Genomic DNA, 14,006 nt, shown 5'->3' with positions numbered 1-14,006 from the left:
GCTTCTCAACTTCCTTCCAAACTCCCTGTATTCTGCTTTCCGGATCTCCTCCCTTTTTCTACCTATGTCGTTGGTACCAATATGTACCACGACTTCTGACTGCTCACCCTCCTTTTCCAGGATATTGTGGACACGTTCAGAAACACCTCGGACCCTGGCACCCAGGAGGCAAACTACCATCCGTGTTTCTTTTTTGCATCACAAAATCACCTATCTGTCTTGCTAACTATAAATATTCCCTATTACTGCTACCATCCTCTTCAGTTCCCTAACCTTCTGAGCCAGAGGGCGAGACTCGGTGCCAGAGGCACAGCCGCTGTTGCTTCCCCCAGGTAGGTCGACCCCCCCCCCCAACAGTACTCAAAATGGAGTGCTTATTGTTCACGGGGATGGACCAAGAGTGCTTTCCATTATCTGGCGTTTTCCCTTCCCTCTCTTGACAGTCATCCATTTCTCTGTCTCCTGTAGCCTTGGGGCAACTACCTCCCTGTAGCTTCTGTTTATCACCTCAATAAGCTGAGAGTCATCAAGCCACAGCTCCAGTTCCCTAACACAGCTTCTAAGGAGCTACAGTTTGATTCACCCGCTGCAAATGTGGCCATTGGGGAGGCTGGAAGTTTCCTGGAAATCCCATATCTGACACCCAGAACAGAGCACTGGTCCTGCAGGTATACTCCCTATTCTTTCAAGAGTTAAATAAGAAAAAGAAATAAGAAATAAACCTACCTTCTTACTTTGCCTCCACCTGTTTTTGCCAAAGTCTGTTGAGCCAAAGCCTTAGCACTCTGACTCAACCCACTCTCACGACGACCGCTCCGCTAGATGGTACTTTTCTTTTATGGAGACTGGGCTTTTCAAGCTCCGCGTTGAACCTGCACAGGAATGCCCCTACTGCATCTATGCCACTGTCCAATCAAAGACCCCCGCTGAAGAGCGGCTGCTTTTTAAAGCTCCTCTCTGGACCTGTGCAGGAACACCTCTACCGCTTCTGCGCTGCTGTCCAATCCATGATTCCCTTCTCTCTGCCCCCTTCCCACTCTCAGCTCACAATAGAGACCCATATAGAGTTCGCTGATGACACGGCCATAGTGGGGTGTGTCAGGAATGGACAGGAGGAGGAGTATAGGAAACTGATACAGGACTTTGTGATATGGTGCAACTCAAACTACCTGCGTCTCAATATCACCAAGACCAAGGAGATGGTGGTGGACTTTAGGAGATCTAGGCCTCATATGGAGCCAGTGATCATTAATGGAGAATGTGTGGAGCAGGTTAAGACCTACAAGTATCTGGGAGTACAGTTAGACGAGAAGCTAGACTGGACTGCCAACACAGATGCCTTGTGCAGGAAGGCACAGAGTCGACTGTACTTCCTAAGAAGGTTGGCGTCATTCAATGTCTGTAGTGAGATGCTGAAGATGTTCTATAGGTCAGTTGTGGAGAGCGCCCTCTTCTTTGTGGTGGCGTGTTGGGGAGGAAGCATTAAGAAGAGGGACGCCTCACGTCTTAATAAGCTGGTAAGGAAGGCGGGCTCTGTCGTGGGCAAAGTACTGGAGAGTTTAACATCGGTAGCTGAGCGAAGGGCGCTGAGTAGGCTACGGTCAATTATGGATAACTCTGAACATCCTCTACATAGCACCATCCAGAGACAGAGAAGCAGTTTCAGCGACAGGTTACTATTGGTGCAATGCTCCTCAGACAGGATGAAGAGGTCAATACTCCCCAATGCCATTAGGCTTTACAATTCAACCGCCAGGACTTAAGAACTTTTTAAAAGCTATTATTAATGCTTTTTGAGATAGTGATTTAGATGCATATCATATTTTTTTACTGAGTTAAGTATTGTATGTAATTAGTTTTGCTACAACAAGTGTATGGGACATTGGAAAAAAAGTTGAATTTCCCCATGGGGATGAATAAAGTATCTATCTATCTATCTATCTATCTATCTATCTATATCAGATCAGATTTTTCATCACTTGTATATGTCACAAAATATGTTTTTTTTGTGGCAGCGGTTCAGTGAAATACATAAAATTATTAAAGTTTTGTGCAAAAGAAAACAAACAGCAAAGCTATAGGGAAATAAGCGAGAGATGGCTCTGATGGGTGCTGGCATGAGACCAATGGGCCAAGTAGCCTCTTCTGAGACATTGTAAATATATCATTGCATTAATCATTCCAATATATTAACAATATTCAGCTGTTATTTTGCAAGGTTTTTTTTAACTTTGCCCTCTTTTTGCAATGTCATTACCAGACCAGATGTAGCTAGCAATTACATGTTACTGGAATCATTAAAGAGCAAACAGGAGCTGGTCCTGTCATATAACAGATGGAGATATAAAAGGGAAACACTCACCCTGGATAAGGATCAAATTGATTTACATGGATGATTTAATATGGGGAGTCATAGCACCTGTTCGATTTATCCAGACAGCAGTGGAAAGAGCGAAAACAGCTCATAATCTGGGAGCACTGCCTATGTGCATTTCTTACTCTCTTTATGAAAGTCTTGTGTGAATGCCGAAATCCCATTAAATGCTCCATTTAATGCAGATATCAGGTCTACCATCTCTCTAAGTACTTCCAGACAAGGGCAAGGAAGGGAATAACATCACTCCGAATTACTTTTCTTGCTGCTAAGCTTCATTTGAAAAGCTCTGTACATGGAATGGTTGCCTTTCAGATGATATATGCCTAATCATGTCTTAAAATAGTCAAGGCATCCCTCCAAGGTGGGTTAATATTTGTAAGTCAGCATTGCTCTGGCTTCAGCCAGTGTACTGAATTGTGATTCTTTTCTGTTGAAGATTAGCTTTAATTGTCACATGTACATTGAAACACACAGCGAAATGCATTGTTTGCATCAGCGCCCAACACATTCTGACAAGTTTCCAGTGGCAATGTAGTGTGCCCACAAAGTAATATCATTAACCAGTATGTTTTCTTTTACAATGTGGGAAGGAATCAGAACATGTGGAGGAAGCCCATGCAGTCATGGGGAGAACATACAAACTCCTTAACCCAGACCAAACTTCAAAGTAAATTTATTATCAAAGTAATGTACACACTGTTCTGTGCAAAAGTCTTAGGCGACAGTGTCGAGGCTGTCTGGGATTACCTGGAGAGACAGAAGCAGGCAAGACAGCCAAAGACTGCGGAAAAACTGTGACAAGTTCTCCAAGATGCTTGGAACAACTTACCAGTTGATTTTCTTATAAAACCGCACAACAGTGTACTGAAAGAATTGATGTCGTTTTAAAGGCACTTTTGGAGCTTATGCCAATTATTCATTTGATTTAGTTTTTTTTCACTGTTTCCTCCTCTTTATAGTAATTTTTTTTGATATTTAGAAAACTTTTCATCATTTTGGAAAGCAACGTCGCTTTACAGAATTTTTTTACATGTGCCTAAAAACTCTGCACAGTACTGTATACATCATCGTATTAGAGATTAATTTTTTGCGGGCATTCACAGTAAATACAAAACAGAATAGAATTAATGAAAGACCAGCTGCAACAGGCCAGACATGCAATCAACGTGATTCTTGATCTGCAGTTTGTTTGTTGGTTTGACGAAAGTGGTGGAAGACTAATTTTGATGGCAAAAGGCAGGAACTTGCAACGGTTAATTGGGAGAGGCTATTTGCAATTGGGGTGGCAGCGGGGGGGGGGGTGGAATGCATCTCCACCAGAGGAGGTGGATGGCGCTCCATCCCTCTGCTAGCCCGCAGGTCACCCTCGGGCAAGGTGTAGCACCTGCTTAGCCCCCAACCAGGGTCACGTGAAGCCATGGGAGCGGGTGGTGGATGGCCGTATGAGCAGCCGGTGCACATCACAAGTCCTGGTTATGCGACCACCGTTGGGATTAGGGAACCAAATGCTGATGGAGAATATTAAGGCTCAAGTCAACAAAAAGAAAGAGGCAAAAGTGAGGAATAGGTAGCTGGGATTGAGCGAAGAATATAAAAAGAGGAAGAGTGACCAGGGAGCGAGGAGGGTCATTACTGACCATTGTGGTTTCCATTTCTCTGTAGCTTTATTCTGAATTGTCATTGTTTACCCTTGTACTAACTTAATGATCTGATCTGTATGCAAGTAAAAGTTTTCACTGTATCTCAGTACATGTGACAATAATATACCAGTACCAATACTGGAATCCCTCTGAGTCCATGTCAATGATAAAGAACATAAATGTTCTAATCCTGCACTTTACAAGTTAAACTGTTGTACAGTTTGGTAGCTTAGCGGTTAGCGCAATTGCTTTACAGTACCCGCTGTCATCAATCTCCATCGCTGTCTGTAAGGAATTTGTTCATTCTCCCTGCTTACGCGTGTGTTTCCTCTGGGTGCTCTGGGTTCCTCCCACAGTCCAAAAGCATACGTGTTAGTGAGCTGTGGCGAGCTACGTCGTTGGCGCCAGAGCACAGCAATGCTCCCAGGCTGCCCCTGGAATGCTCGGACTGTGTTGGTCGTTGATAGAAATGACACGTTTCACTGTATGTTGCAAATTTTCAATATACATGTGACAAATGAAGCTAATCTTTATCTTCACTCTCAGCTTGTAATCAGCCTCATCAGCCCACTGGCTCGATACTGAACATCTCATGCCCAATTACACCCATTTACACTCATTCCATTTTATTCCCTTACATTCCCATCAGCTTCTTCCTGATTCCAAAATTCACCTGCATACTAAGTTTAATTTACTTAAATAACTGCACCCAGTTTCCATTTTATTAAGTACACCTAATAATGTTAATACAAATATCGAAGCAGCCAATCATGTGGCAGCAATTCAATGTATAAAAGCATACAGACATGGTCAAGAGGTTCATTTGTTGTTCAGAACAAACATCAGAAAGTGGAACGAGTTGTGATCTAAGTGACTTTGACAGTGCAAAGATTGTTGGTGCCAGACGGGGTGGTTTGAGTATCTCAGAAACTGCTGATCTCCTGGGATTTTCACGCACAACGGTCTCCTGAGTTTACTGAGATTGGTGTGAAAAACAAAAAGCATCCGGTGAGTAGCAGTTCTGCAGGCGAACATGCCTTGTTAATGGGAGGGGTCAGAGAAGAGTGGCCAGACTGGTTCAAATTGGCAGGAAGGCGCCAGCAACTCAAATAAATAAATGTTGCAACAGTGCTGTGCAGAAGAGCATCTCTGAACGCACAACACATCGAACCTTGAAGTGGAAGGGCTACAGCAGCAGAAGACCATGAATGTACACTCAGTGGCCACTTTAATATGTACAGGAGGTACCTAATAGAGTGGCCACTGAGTGTAAGCATCAACCAGCAATTTCTTTTGGTTTAGGAGGAAACCTGAGACCTGGATGTGGCACATGCTGTCATGGGAAGATCATACCTATTCCACACACTAAGCAGCAGAGGTCAGCATTGAACCCAGGCCACTGGAGCTGTGGGCACCAGGTCCACAAACTGCATCATTACGTCAACATTTTATTTTCTACATTTCATTTGGCAGACTTCAATTTCATCACAAAACTATTGATAGATTATTTTCCACACAAATATGTAATTCTAACTTTATATTATTGGAAAATGTGATGACTACTGTGCAGAAGTCTTTAGGACATGTATGTAGCTAGAGTGCTGAAGACTGTTGCGCAGTACTGTGTTTGTCATTGCGGAATGGGGAGCGAGTTTGTAAATCAGGTGGGAGCAAAGGATGTTGGGTATGGTGACAGTAGAGCACTGTGGGAGGGGTGTGGGACAGGTGGCAGAGAAGGAGTGCCAAGGTTGGAGGGGGATGGCGTGGGTGCAGGCACGCCCAGCCCTGAGACACCAGGCAGGGCAATTTGATCCCAAACCATTGTTTATTGATCATCACAGAATGTTGCTCTGGTACTTCCCGCTCCCTCCCCTCTCCCTTCCCCTTTTCCCAACCATGATTCCCCTCTCCCTGCCCCCTTCCCACTCTCAGTCCACAATAGAGACCCATATCAGAATCAGGTTTATCATCACTTACATATGTCATGAAATCTGTTTTTTTTTTGCTGTAGGAATACAGTGAAATTATTACAGTACTGTGCACAAGATTTAGGCACCCGAGCTATATATATGCCCAAAACTTTTGCATAGTATTTCCAGTGGAATGACATTTAGATAGGTCTAATGAGGTTGATTGTTATACAGTAGTGAAAATGGAAATTGGTTTCATCATACTAGAAAGGGCTGATATAATTAAATCCAGAGCATTTGTCAAATTACACACTAATTACACACATTTCATCCTCCTAAGAAGAAAATTATCTGTTATTTAATAATCTGCAACACATGGCAACACCACGGGCTCTTGTAGACTGAGAAGTGTGTACTTTATCTCTTTTCCAGCTTATTATCTACAACTGTCATGCAGAGTTTGATATCCGTGCTGCTGTGGCAACCTGTAACATTTAATTTTCCATGTTTTAACACAGCGAGGAAAGGCACATGCTCATTGTGTCAAAAAATGCAATCTTTATTTGTTATGGTAACAGTTGAGATAATGACCTCAACTGTGGACGTGGAGAGGGTTTCCTGTAGTGGGGGAGTCTAGGACCAGAGGGCACAACCTCAGAACAGAAGGACGTGCCTTTAGGACAGAGCCGAGGAGAAATTTCTTTAACCAGAGACGGGAGAATCTATGAGTTCATTGCCACAGGCTGCTGTGGAGGCCAAGTCATTGGGCGTATTTAAAGTGGAGGTTGATAGGTTCTTGATTAGTAAAGGTGTGAAAGGGTATGCGAAGAAGGCAGGAGAATGGGGTTGAGAGGGATAATAAATCAGCCATGATGGAAAGGCAGAACAGGCTCAAGGGGATGAATGGCCTAATTCTGGTCTTATGGTCTTACAAATATAGAGTCCAATGTTTCAATATACTGCTATTGGTATAGCAATGATTCATAACAGACATTGTAATTAGTATAGAAAACTGATACATACATGAAATGTCACTTTGTGGATTAACAGTTGTTCCTACTAAACAATGCTAAGAAGGACTTCAAATATATCACTTCAGACTAATCAGTCATTCAGTGGTACAAAATGTAGGGAAGTCTGTGAGGATTTTACCTGTAGAACCCATATGTGCTGTTCTAACAGTCCCAACAGTTCACGGAGATAAATAAACCAGCTAATTATTTCAAATGTGTTGTCTGTATTTATTTAGTGAAGAGGAAAAAATTATTACAAACAACAACTTGCATTTATACTATAGCCTGGTAAACAGGCACAGGCAGTTAATTTTTACAGTAGAACCAAGGATCAACATTTATTTGCAGTCTAATAGTGAGTGATTGTCCTCGTCACTTTTCTTTTGATTGCAAGGCCTTGTTGGCCATTGTCAATGTGGAATGCTGCAAGTCCGATCCACTCCATTGGCGGACAGCAGGGGAGCTGCAGGGTTTCGGAAGGACTAGGCCTCAAGCTGTGGTATCGTCTATTTACAGCCGCCCAGGGGAGAGTATGGGCAGTGCCACGGACAATGTGGCGTGGTGTCCAAGCTAAATTTGGTGTTGCCCCCTAGTGTTTGTTTGGCAGAAGACAAGCTATATTGTGTTTGACTGCCGACTGCAGCAGCATTCACGGACTCAGGGCCTTGGACTGCTATTTTCGTATGATGGTATTTCACCGATATCTTATAAGTGCTTGCTGTTTTATATGTGTCTTGCACTGTGTGTGACTGCTGGACTGTGCTTTGCACTTTGGCCCAAGAGAAACACTCTTTCATTTGGCTGCACAGTATTCACAAATGGTTGAATGTCAATTCAACTTGAACTTGAATATTTGCATGTATTAGAAATTTACTTAGGTAGGTTAATGTTAAAATTAGGTGTAATGTTAAAATTGTACAAGGCAATTTTAGGGGGCAAAAGTTTAAGGGTAACACGAGGGGGAATTTCTTTACTCAGAGCGTGGTAGCTGTGTGGAATGAGCTTCCAGTAGAAATGGTAGGGGCAGGTTCGGTATTGTCATTTAAAGTAAAATTGGATAGGTATATGGACAGGAAAGGAATGGAGGGTTATGGGCTGAGTGCAGGTTGGTGGGACTAGGTGAGAGTAAGCGTTGGCACGGACTAGAAGGGCCGAGATGGCCTGTTTCCGTGCTGTAATTGTTATATGGTTGGTCACGGCACGACATGCAACAAAAAATAACATTCAACAATTAGGGAGAATAAAGAGTTATATAAAAACGTTAGAGGTAAAGGTACAGATTTGGAATAAAATATTTATAAAATTGTTAGGTATTTATAATTTAATAGACGAGAGCATTCCACTTGTAGCTTTGCATATCCTCTTCCACCTCTACCCTTGCCTAGTCCCTCTACTGCTCCCTGAATGAAAGATCAGTTACCTGTTCCCTGGCTTTTGATTTTAATTTAGTATAATGATGGGGTCTGGAGGGACTCATTTTCTTTGAGGGAAAATACCAAACAGCATGTGACAGAGGACAGGAGTTTGTTATTTATGGAACTATAACCACAAGTGTATAATTATCACCCAATTATTACAATATGTTGAAGGTACAATGTTCTTTATTGCTCATAGCTGGTTAATTAGATTGAAACAGGTTGGTAAGCAGTACTGTGCAAGTGTCTTAGACACATCTGTATAGCTAGGGTATGTAACACTTCCGCATGGTACTTAGCAATTTTATGTTTTGCACTGTATTGCTGCCACAAAAGAAAAAACCATTTTCTTACATATGGGTGATCTGATATGGGTCTCTATTGTGGACTGAGAGTAGGAAGGGGGCAAGGAGAAGGGGAACATGGTTGGAAAAAGGGGAATGGAGAGGGGAGGGAGCGGAAAGCACCAGAGGGACATTCTGTAATGATCAATAAACCAATTGTTTGGAAACAGCTGCGCTCGCTCCCCCCACCCCGGCTCTTCTTCTCTGCCACCTGTCCCAACCCCTCCTGCGGCGCTCCACCCTCGCCATTCCCAACATTCTTGGCTCCTGCCAGATTTACAAACTTGCTCTCCGCGTTGACAGATACCATGCGGAGAGAAGGTCTTAGGTACCCTAAGTGCATAAGAATAAGACTTTGGCACAATACTATACCTTGAAATTATTTTAGCCAAATATTATCCTCTGTTCTCTGTTCAGACAATTTTAACACATTAACAAACACAATCTGATTGAAGTGAAATCTCAGACCAATGCCACCAGCTAGTTTATTCAGACATCTGGATTTTCCTCTAGGTATCAGGATGCTGGATGGCATAGTAACAGACGCAATTGAAGCTACTTCCATTGGATTCAACCCACAGCACGTGGACATTTATAGTGCAAGCTGGGGACCAAATGATGACGGGAAGACTGTGGAAGGTCCTGGACGGCTTGCACAAAAAGCATTTGAATATGGCATTCAGAAGGTGAGAACATCATTGGAGATTTAAAAGTTTGTCCTTCTAGATTTTAAAATTTCTGGTAGTCTTTACTCTGGAATGTGAATAAGAATAATTATTAAATAGCAGACAGTGTAGATTCAATCCTTCTCAGAAGAAATGAGGAAATGATGTTACCTTTATTAAAGCAGCAGGTTTAAACACATTACTTACTAGATATTTTAAGAGCTCAAATAATCAGATTATTAACGAGTAAGTACAGACATGAAGGGGAATTCCCAACTGGGGAAGATATGACAGCAGTATCAAGAGGTTATGAGGAAATATGAGGCTTCTGAAATGAAGCGGTGGAGGTTATGAAGAGATTTAATACTCTATTATAACAAGTTTTAATAGTGCGTGCAAACTTGATAATGATGGGTTATCAATTTGAAGTTTTGATGAAGATGTGTAGAATTGTTTGCAGGCAGAGGATTGTTAAATGTGGAATGTTGAATATGGAACAAAGGGGAAGTTGTGCCAGAGTGTTTTTGTGAATATTCAGTACTGTGCAAAGACTTTTGCACATATATATATATATACATATATATAGCTCGGGTGCCTAAGACTTTTGCACAGTACTGTAGTAATTTTACGTATTGCACTGTACTGCTGCCACAAAAATAAAACAAATTTCATGACGTGTGAGTGATGATGATAAACCTAATTTTGATTTGGGTCAGCAACAAGAGAAAATCTGCAGATGCTGGAAATCCAAGCAACACCCACAAAATGCTGGAGGAAGTCAGCAGGCCAGGCAGCATCTACGGAAAAGAATAAATAGTCAACGTTTCGGGCCAAGACCCTTCATCAGGACGCATGATATGGTCCCCATTGTGGACTGAGAGTGGGAAGGGGACAGAGAGAGGGGAATCATGGTTAGGAAGAGGAGAAGGTGGGGTAGAGGGAGAAGGGAAGAATCAGGGGCATTCTGTACTGATCAATCAACCATTTGTTTGGAAATAAAGGACCTTGCTTGGTGTTTCGGGGCTGGGTGTGTCCGCTCCTCCCCAGCAATCCTTCTCTCTCACCTGTTCCTCATCCCTCTCGCTGTGCCCCACCCTCACCAACATCCTTTTCTTCCGCCAGATTTACCAACTTGTTCTCCGCTCTCCATTGACAAATACTGGAATAGTGGATAAATATTCTGATGTGAGGAAGGTATAAGTCTAAAGATTGATTCATTGACATGTAAGGTGTCAACACAGACTTCATGGATTAGCTTAAATAATTGCCATGGTTCTGCGATATATTAATGATAAAATTGACTTTAAATTATGCTTTTCCAGGGTAGAGGAGGAAAAGGGTCTGTTTTTGTCTGGGCTTCCGGGAATGGAGGTCGTCAAGGTGATAACTGTGACTGCGATGGATATACAGACAGTATTTACACAGTGTCCATAAGCAGTGCTTCACAACAAGGGCTGTCTCCATGGTATGCAGAAAAGTGTTCCTCGACACTGGCTACAGCCTACAGCAGTGGAGACTACACCGATCAAAGAATTGTACGTATCTCGCTCAGCTGACAACTTGTTTTTTTGTGATATAAGAATAGTTATGTTATTATTAATGCAAAATCTATCTTTTTATGTAGGAATAGTTATGTTATTACTAATGAAAATTTTATATTTTTAGCTCTCTTTATTACTGATTTGAAGTTTGTAAGGATCTCTACATTATAAAGTGATAGAACTTTTCAGAATTCATAAGAAAAAACTGTAGATCTTATCATTAGTGATATTGTATACAGGAAAGGATGGATCTAATTAAACTTCAGGGAGACCTCAACTGGAGCAGTGTCAGGGCAATATTGATGCTTTACAGTGGGGATCATTGAGACCCAACCTGTAATATTGATGCTTTACAGTGGGGATCATTGAGACCCAACCTGTAATATTGATGTTCTACAGTGGGGATCATTGAGCTCCTACCTGCAATGGGAGATGTTTAAGATATTAATGTACAGAAGAAGGACTTGGGAAAATAGATTTTGTTTCTAATTATTGTAGATTTGAAGATTAACATCTTTTCAGCTGATGATATTCAAAATATGTTAGAGCACACAATTATGCCAAGGTTTCCACCATAATTAGTCAATTTCATGTATATTGGTGTTAATGAGGAACTGAAGAAACGATATGAACCCTCATTGTTACAGATAACCACATTGAACATGAAACATTACAGCGTAGATCAGGCCCTTCGGCCTGCGATGTTGTGTCAACCTTTTAACCTACTCTAAGATTAATCTAAACTTTCCATCCATTATTCTACCATCCATGTGCCTATCACAGAGTTTCTTAAAAGGCCCTAATGTATTTGCCCTCTACCACCACCCTGGCAGTGCATTCACACACCCACCACTCATTGAGTATAGAATTTATCTCTGACATTCCCCATGTACTTTCCTACAAGCACCTTAAAATTACACCCCCTTGTATTAACCATATTAAATGTCTTCCCTCATGACAGCAGAGTCAAACCTCAGTCCCTTTTCAACATGTTAGTAACTAGGTGCTTTTAAGAACTAGTAATGATACATTTTTGAAAAATATAGTATGTATTTCACAAACTGAGGGCTGTATATATTTAATCTGCTTTATCATATAAATTTCTTTAAGAATTCAGCATGGTTCAAATCTGCAACCATGGCAAATGTGCTTCTTTCCAATGTGTTTCAGACAAGTGCCGATCTTCACAATGACTGCACCGAGACTCACACTGGCACCTCAGCTTCCGCTCCGCTGGCCGCTGGGATCATCGCCCTTGCTCTGGAACAGAAGTACGTCAGTACTCAGTAAAATAATACCTTTGAAGTGGGAAACTTGATTATCTTAAAAGTCACAATAAGTACATTGAGATTGAGCTAACACACACAAAATGGTGGAGGAACTCAGCAGACCGGGCTGTGGAAAGGAATAAACAGTCGACATTTCGGGCTGAGGACACTTTATCGGGTCTGGAGAGGAAGGGGGAAGATGCAGCTAGGGGAGGGCAAGGAGTACTAACTGATGGGTGATAGGAGAAGACAGGTGAGGGGATGGTGGGTGAGTGGGGGAGGGGGATGATGAAGTGAGAAGCTGAGGGGTGATAGGTGGAACAGGTAAAGAGCTGAAGAAGGAGGAATCTGATAGGAGAGGACAGTGGACCATGAGGGAAAGAGAAGAAGGAGGGGCAACAGAGTGAGGTATATTCTGGCTTCTTTCCACTTCCCTTCCAGTCACGATGAATGGTCTCAGGCCAAAGAATTGACTGTTTATTCCTCTCCACAGATGCTGCCTGACTTGCTGATTTCCATCTGCATTCTGTGTGTGTTACTCTGGATTTCCAGCATTTGCAGAATCTCTTGTGTTTTCAATTGAACTGTTGCCCGATGGAAAGGCAGTTTTAAACAAAGCATGAGCTCAGTGTAGATACTATCCTCATCCAACCATATGAGAAAAATCATTCAAAGTGTTGAAAGGGAGCTAATGGAAAAACTTTGCAAATTACAGTGACTTTGGCAAATATGGCTCAGTTGTAGAATACAAATCTGTATACAGGAATTTAGTGAACTCAACAAATACTGATGCTGTTGCAAGAAGGATCTTTTCCAAAAAAAATCAAAGTGAATAATTTGTAACATAATTAATCAAAATAAAAGATATTCGATTTAATAATGGAGTTTGAGATCAATTAGAAAGCCCACGTTATTGACAAAGTGGTCAAGTTTTGACATGTTTTAAGGAATTAAATTTTTTGACCTTGTTAAGTATTGTCACCAAATGGTGTGGCTTCAGTTATATCTTGGTAGCTGTAAGTACCTCAGAATAAGTGTCAGATATTTCCTGGAAAATGTAGAAAAGAGTAAGATAATCATAGTAAAGCAAGGGAAATAATGAAATACTGTAATCGCACTGTCAAATGAATAGAAGGATGTTCCCTTAGAACAGAGATTAGGAGGAATTTCTTTCGTCGAACCGTGATGAACCTATGGAATTCATTGCCACAGATAGCGTGGAGGCCAAGTCATTGAGTGTATTTAAAGTGGAGGTTGATAGTTTTTATTATTAGTAAGGATGTGAAGAGTTACAGGGAGAAGGCAGGAGAACAGGCTTGGGGGGGGGGGAAGTAAATCAGCCACGATGCAGTGGCAGAACAGACTCAATGGGCCGAATGGACTAATTCTGCTACTATGTTTTCATGATATTGTGGAATGGAAGTTATAGTGGCATATTTTATATTGTTGAAGACAAGATGTATATTGAATGGTTGGACAAGGAATGAAATAGATGGTACATCAGCAAAGAATATACAATTCACCAGAATATGAGCTGTGTGTGATATTGTTAGTTGAAAGGCTCCCAGCCTTCCAGGTACATGGATAAAATATTTATAGCATGTGACTATCCCACCAATATTGATGTTTTATAGTATATCTATTAGAAATAATTCAGCCATGGACAAATGGTAGAGCAGACTTGATGGGCCAAATGGACTAAATCTGTTGCTATAGGTCTTATATTTTAAAACAAAATTTAAAACTTCAAAACTTCAAATATTTGTGTGCTCTCTCTGCACTAATAGTGTCTGACTTGCTGAATATTTCCAATTTTTTCTATGTCTATTTCAA

At 41.6% G+C, this 14,006-nt stretch overlaps 1 protein-coding gene across 1 annotated transcript in view; it reads left to right on the top strand.

Moving 5' to 3' along the window:
* pcsk1 (proprotein convertase subtilisin/kexin type 1) overlaps positions 1–14,006 on the top strand; it is a 66,040-nt gene that overhangs the window by 38,143 nt on the left and 13,891 nt on the right. The window contains exons 7-9 of the mRNA XM_073067608.1: positions 9,213–9,385; positions 10,687–10,899; positions 12,076–12,176. Of these exons, the coding sequence (XP_072923709.1) occupies positions 9,213–9,385; positions 10,687–10,899; positions 12,076–12,176 (487 nt within the window). The remainder of the gene's footprint in view (positions 1–9,212; positions 9,386–10,686; positions 10,900–12,075; positions 12,177–14,006) is intronic.

The sequence above is a fragment of the Hemitrygon akajei genome, chromosome 2, assembly GCF_048418815.1.
Source record: "Hemitrygon akajei chromosome 2, sHemAka1.3, whole genome shotgun sequence".
Taxonomy (NCBI): domain Eukaryota; kingdom Metazoa; phylum Chordata; class Chondrichthyes; order Myliobatiformes; family Dasyatidae; genus Hemitrygon; species Hemitrygon akajei.
Note: the sequence above shows the minus strand (reverse complement) of the source record. Positions and strands in the feature narration are given on the sequence as shown.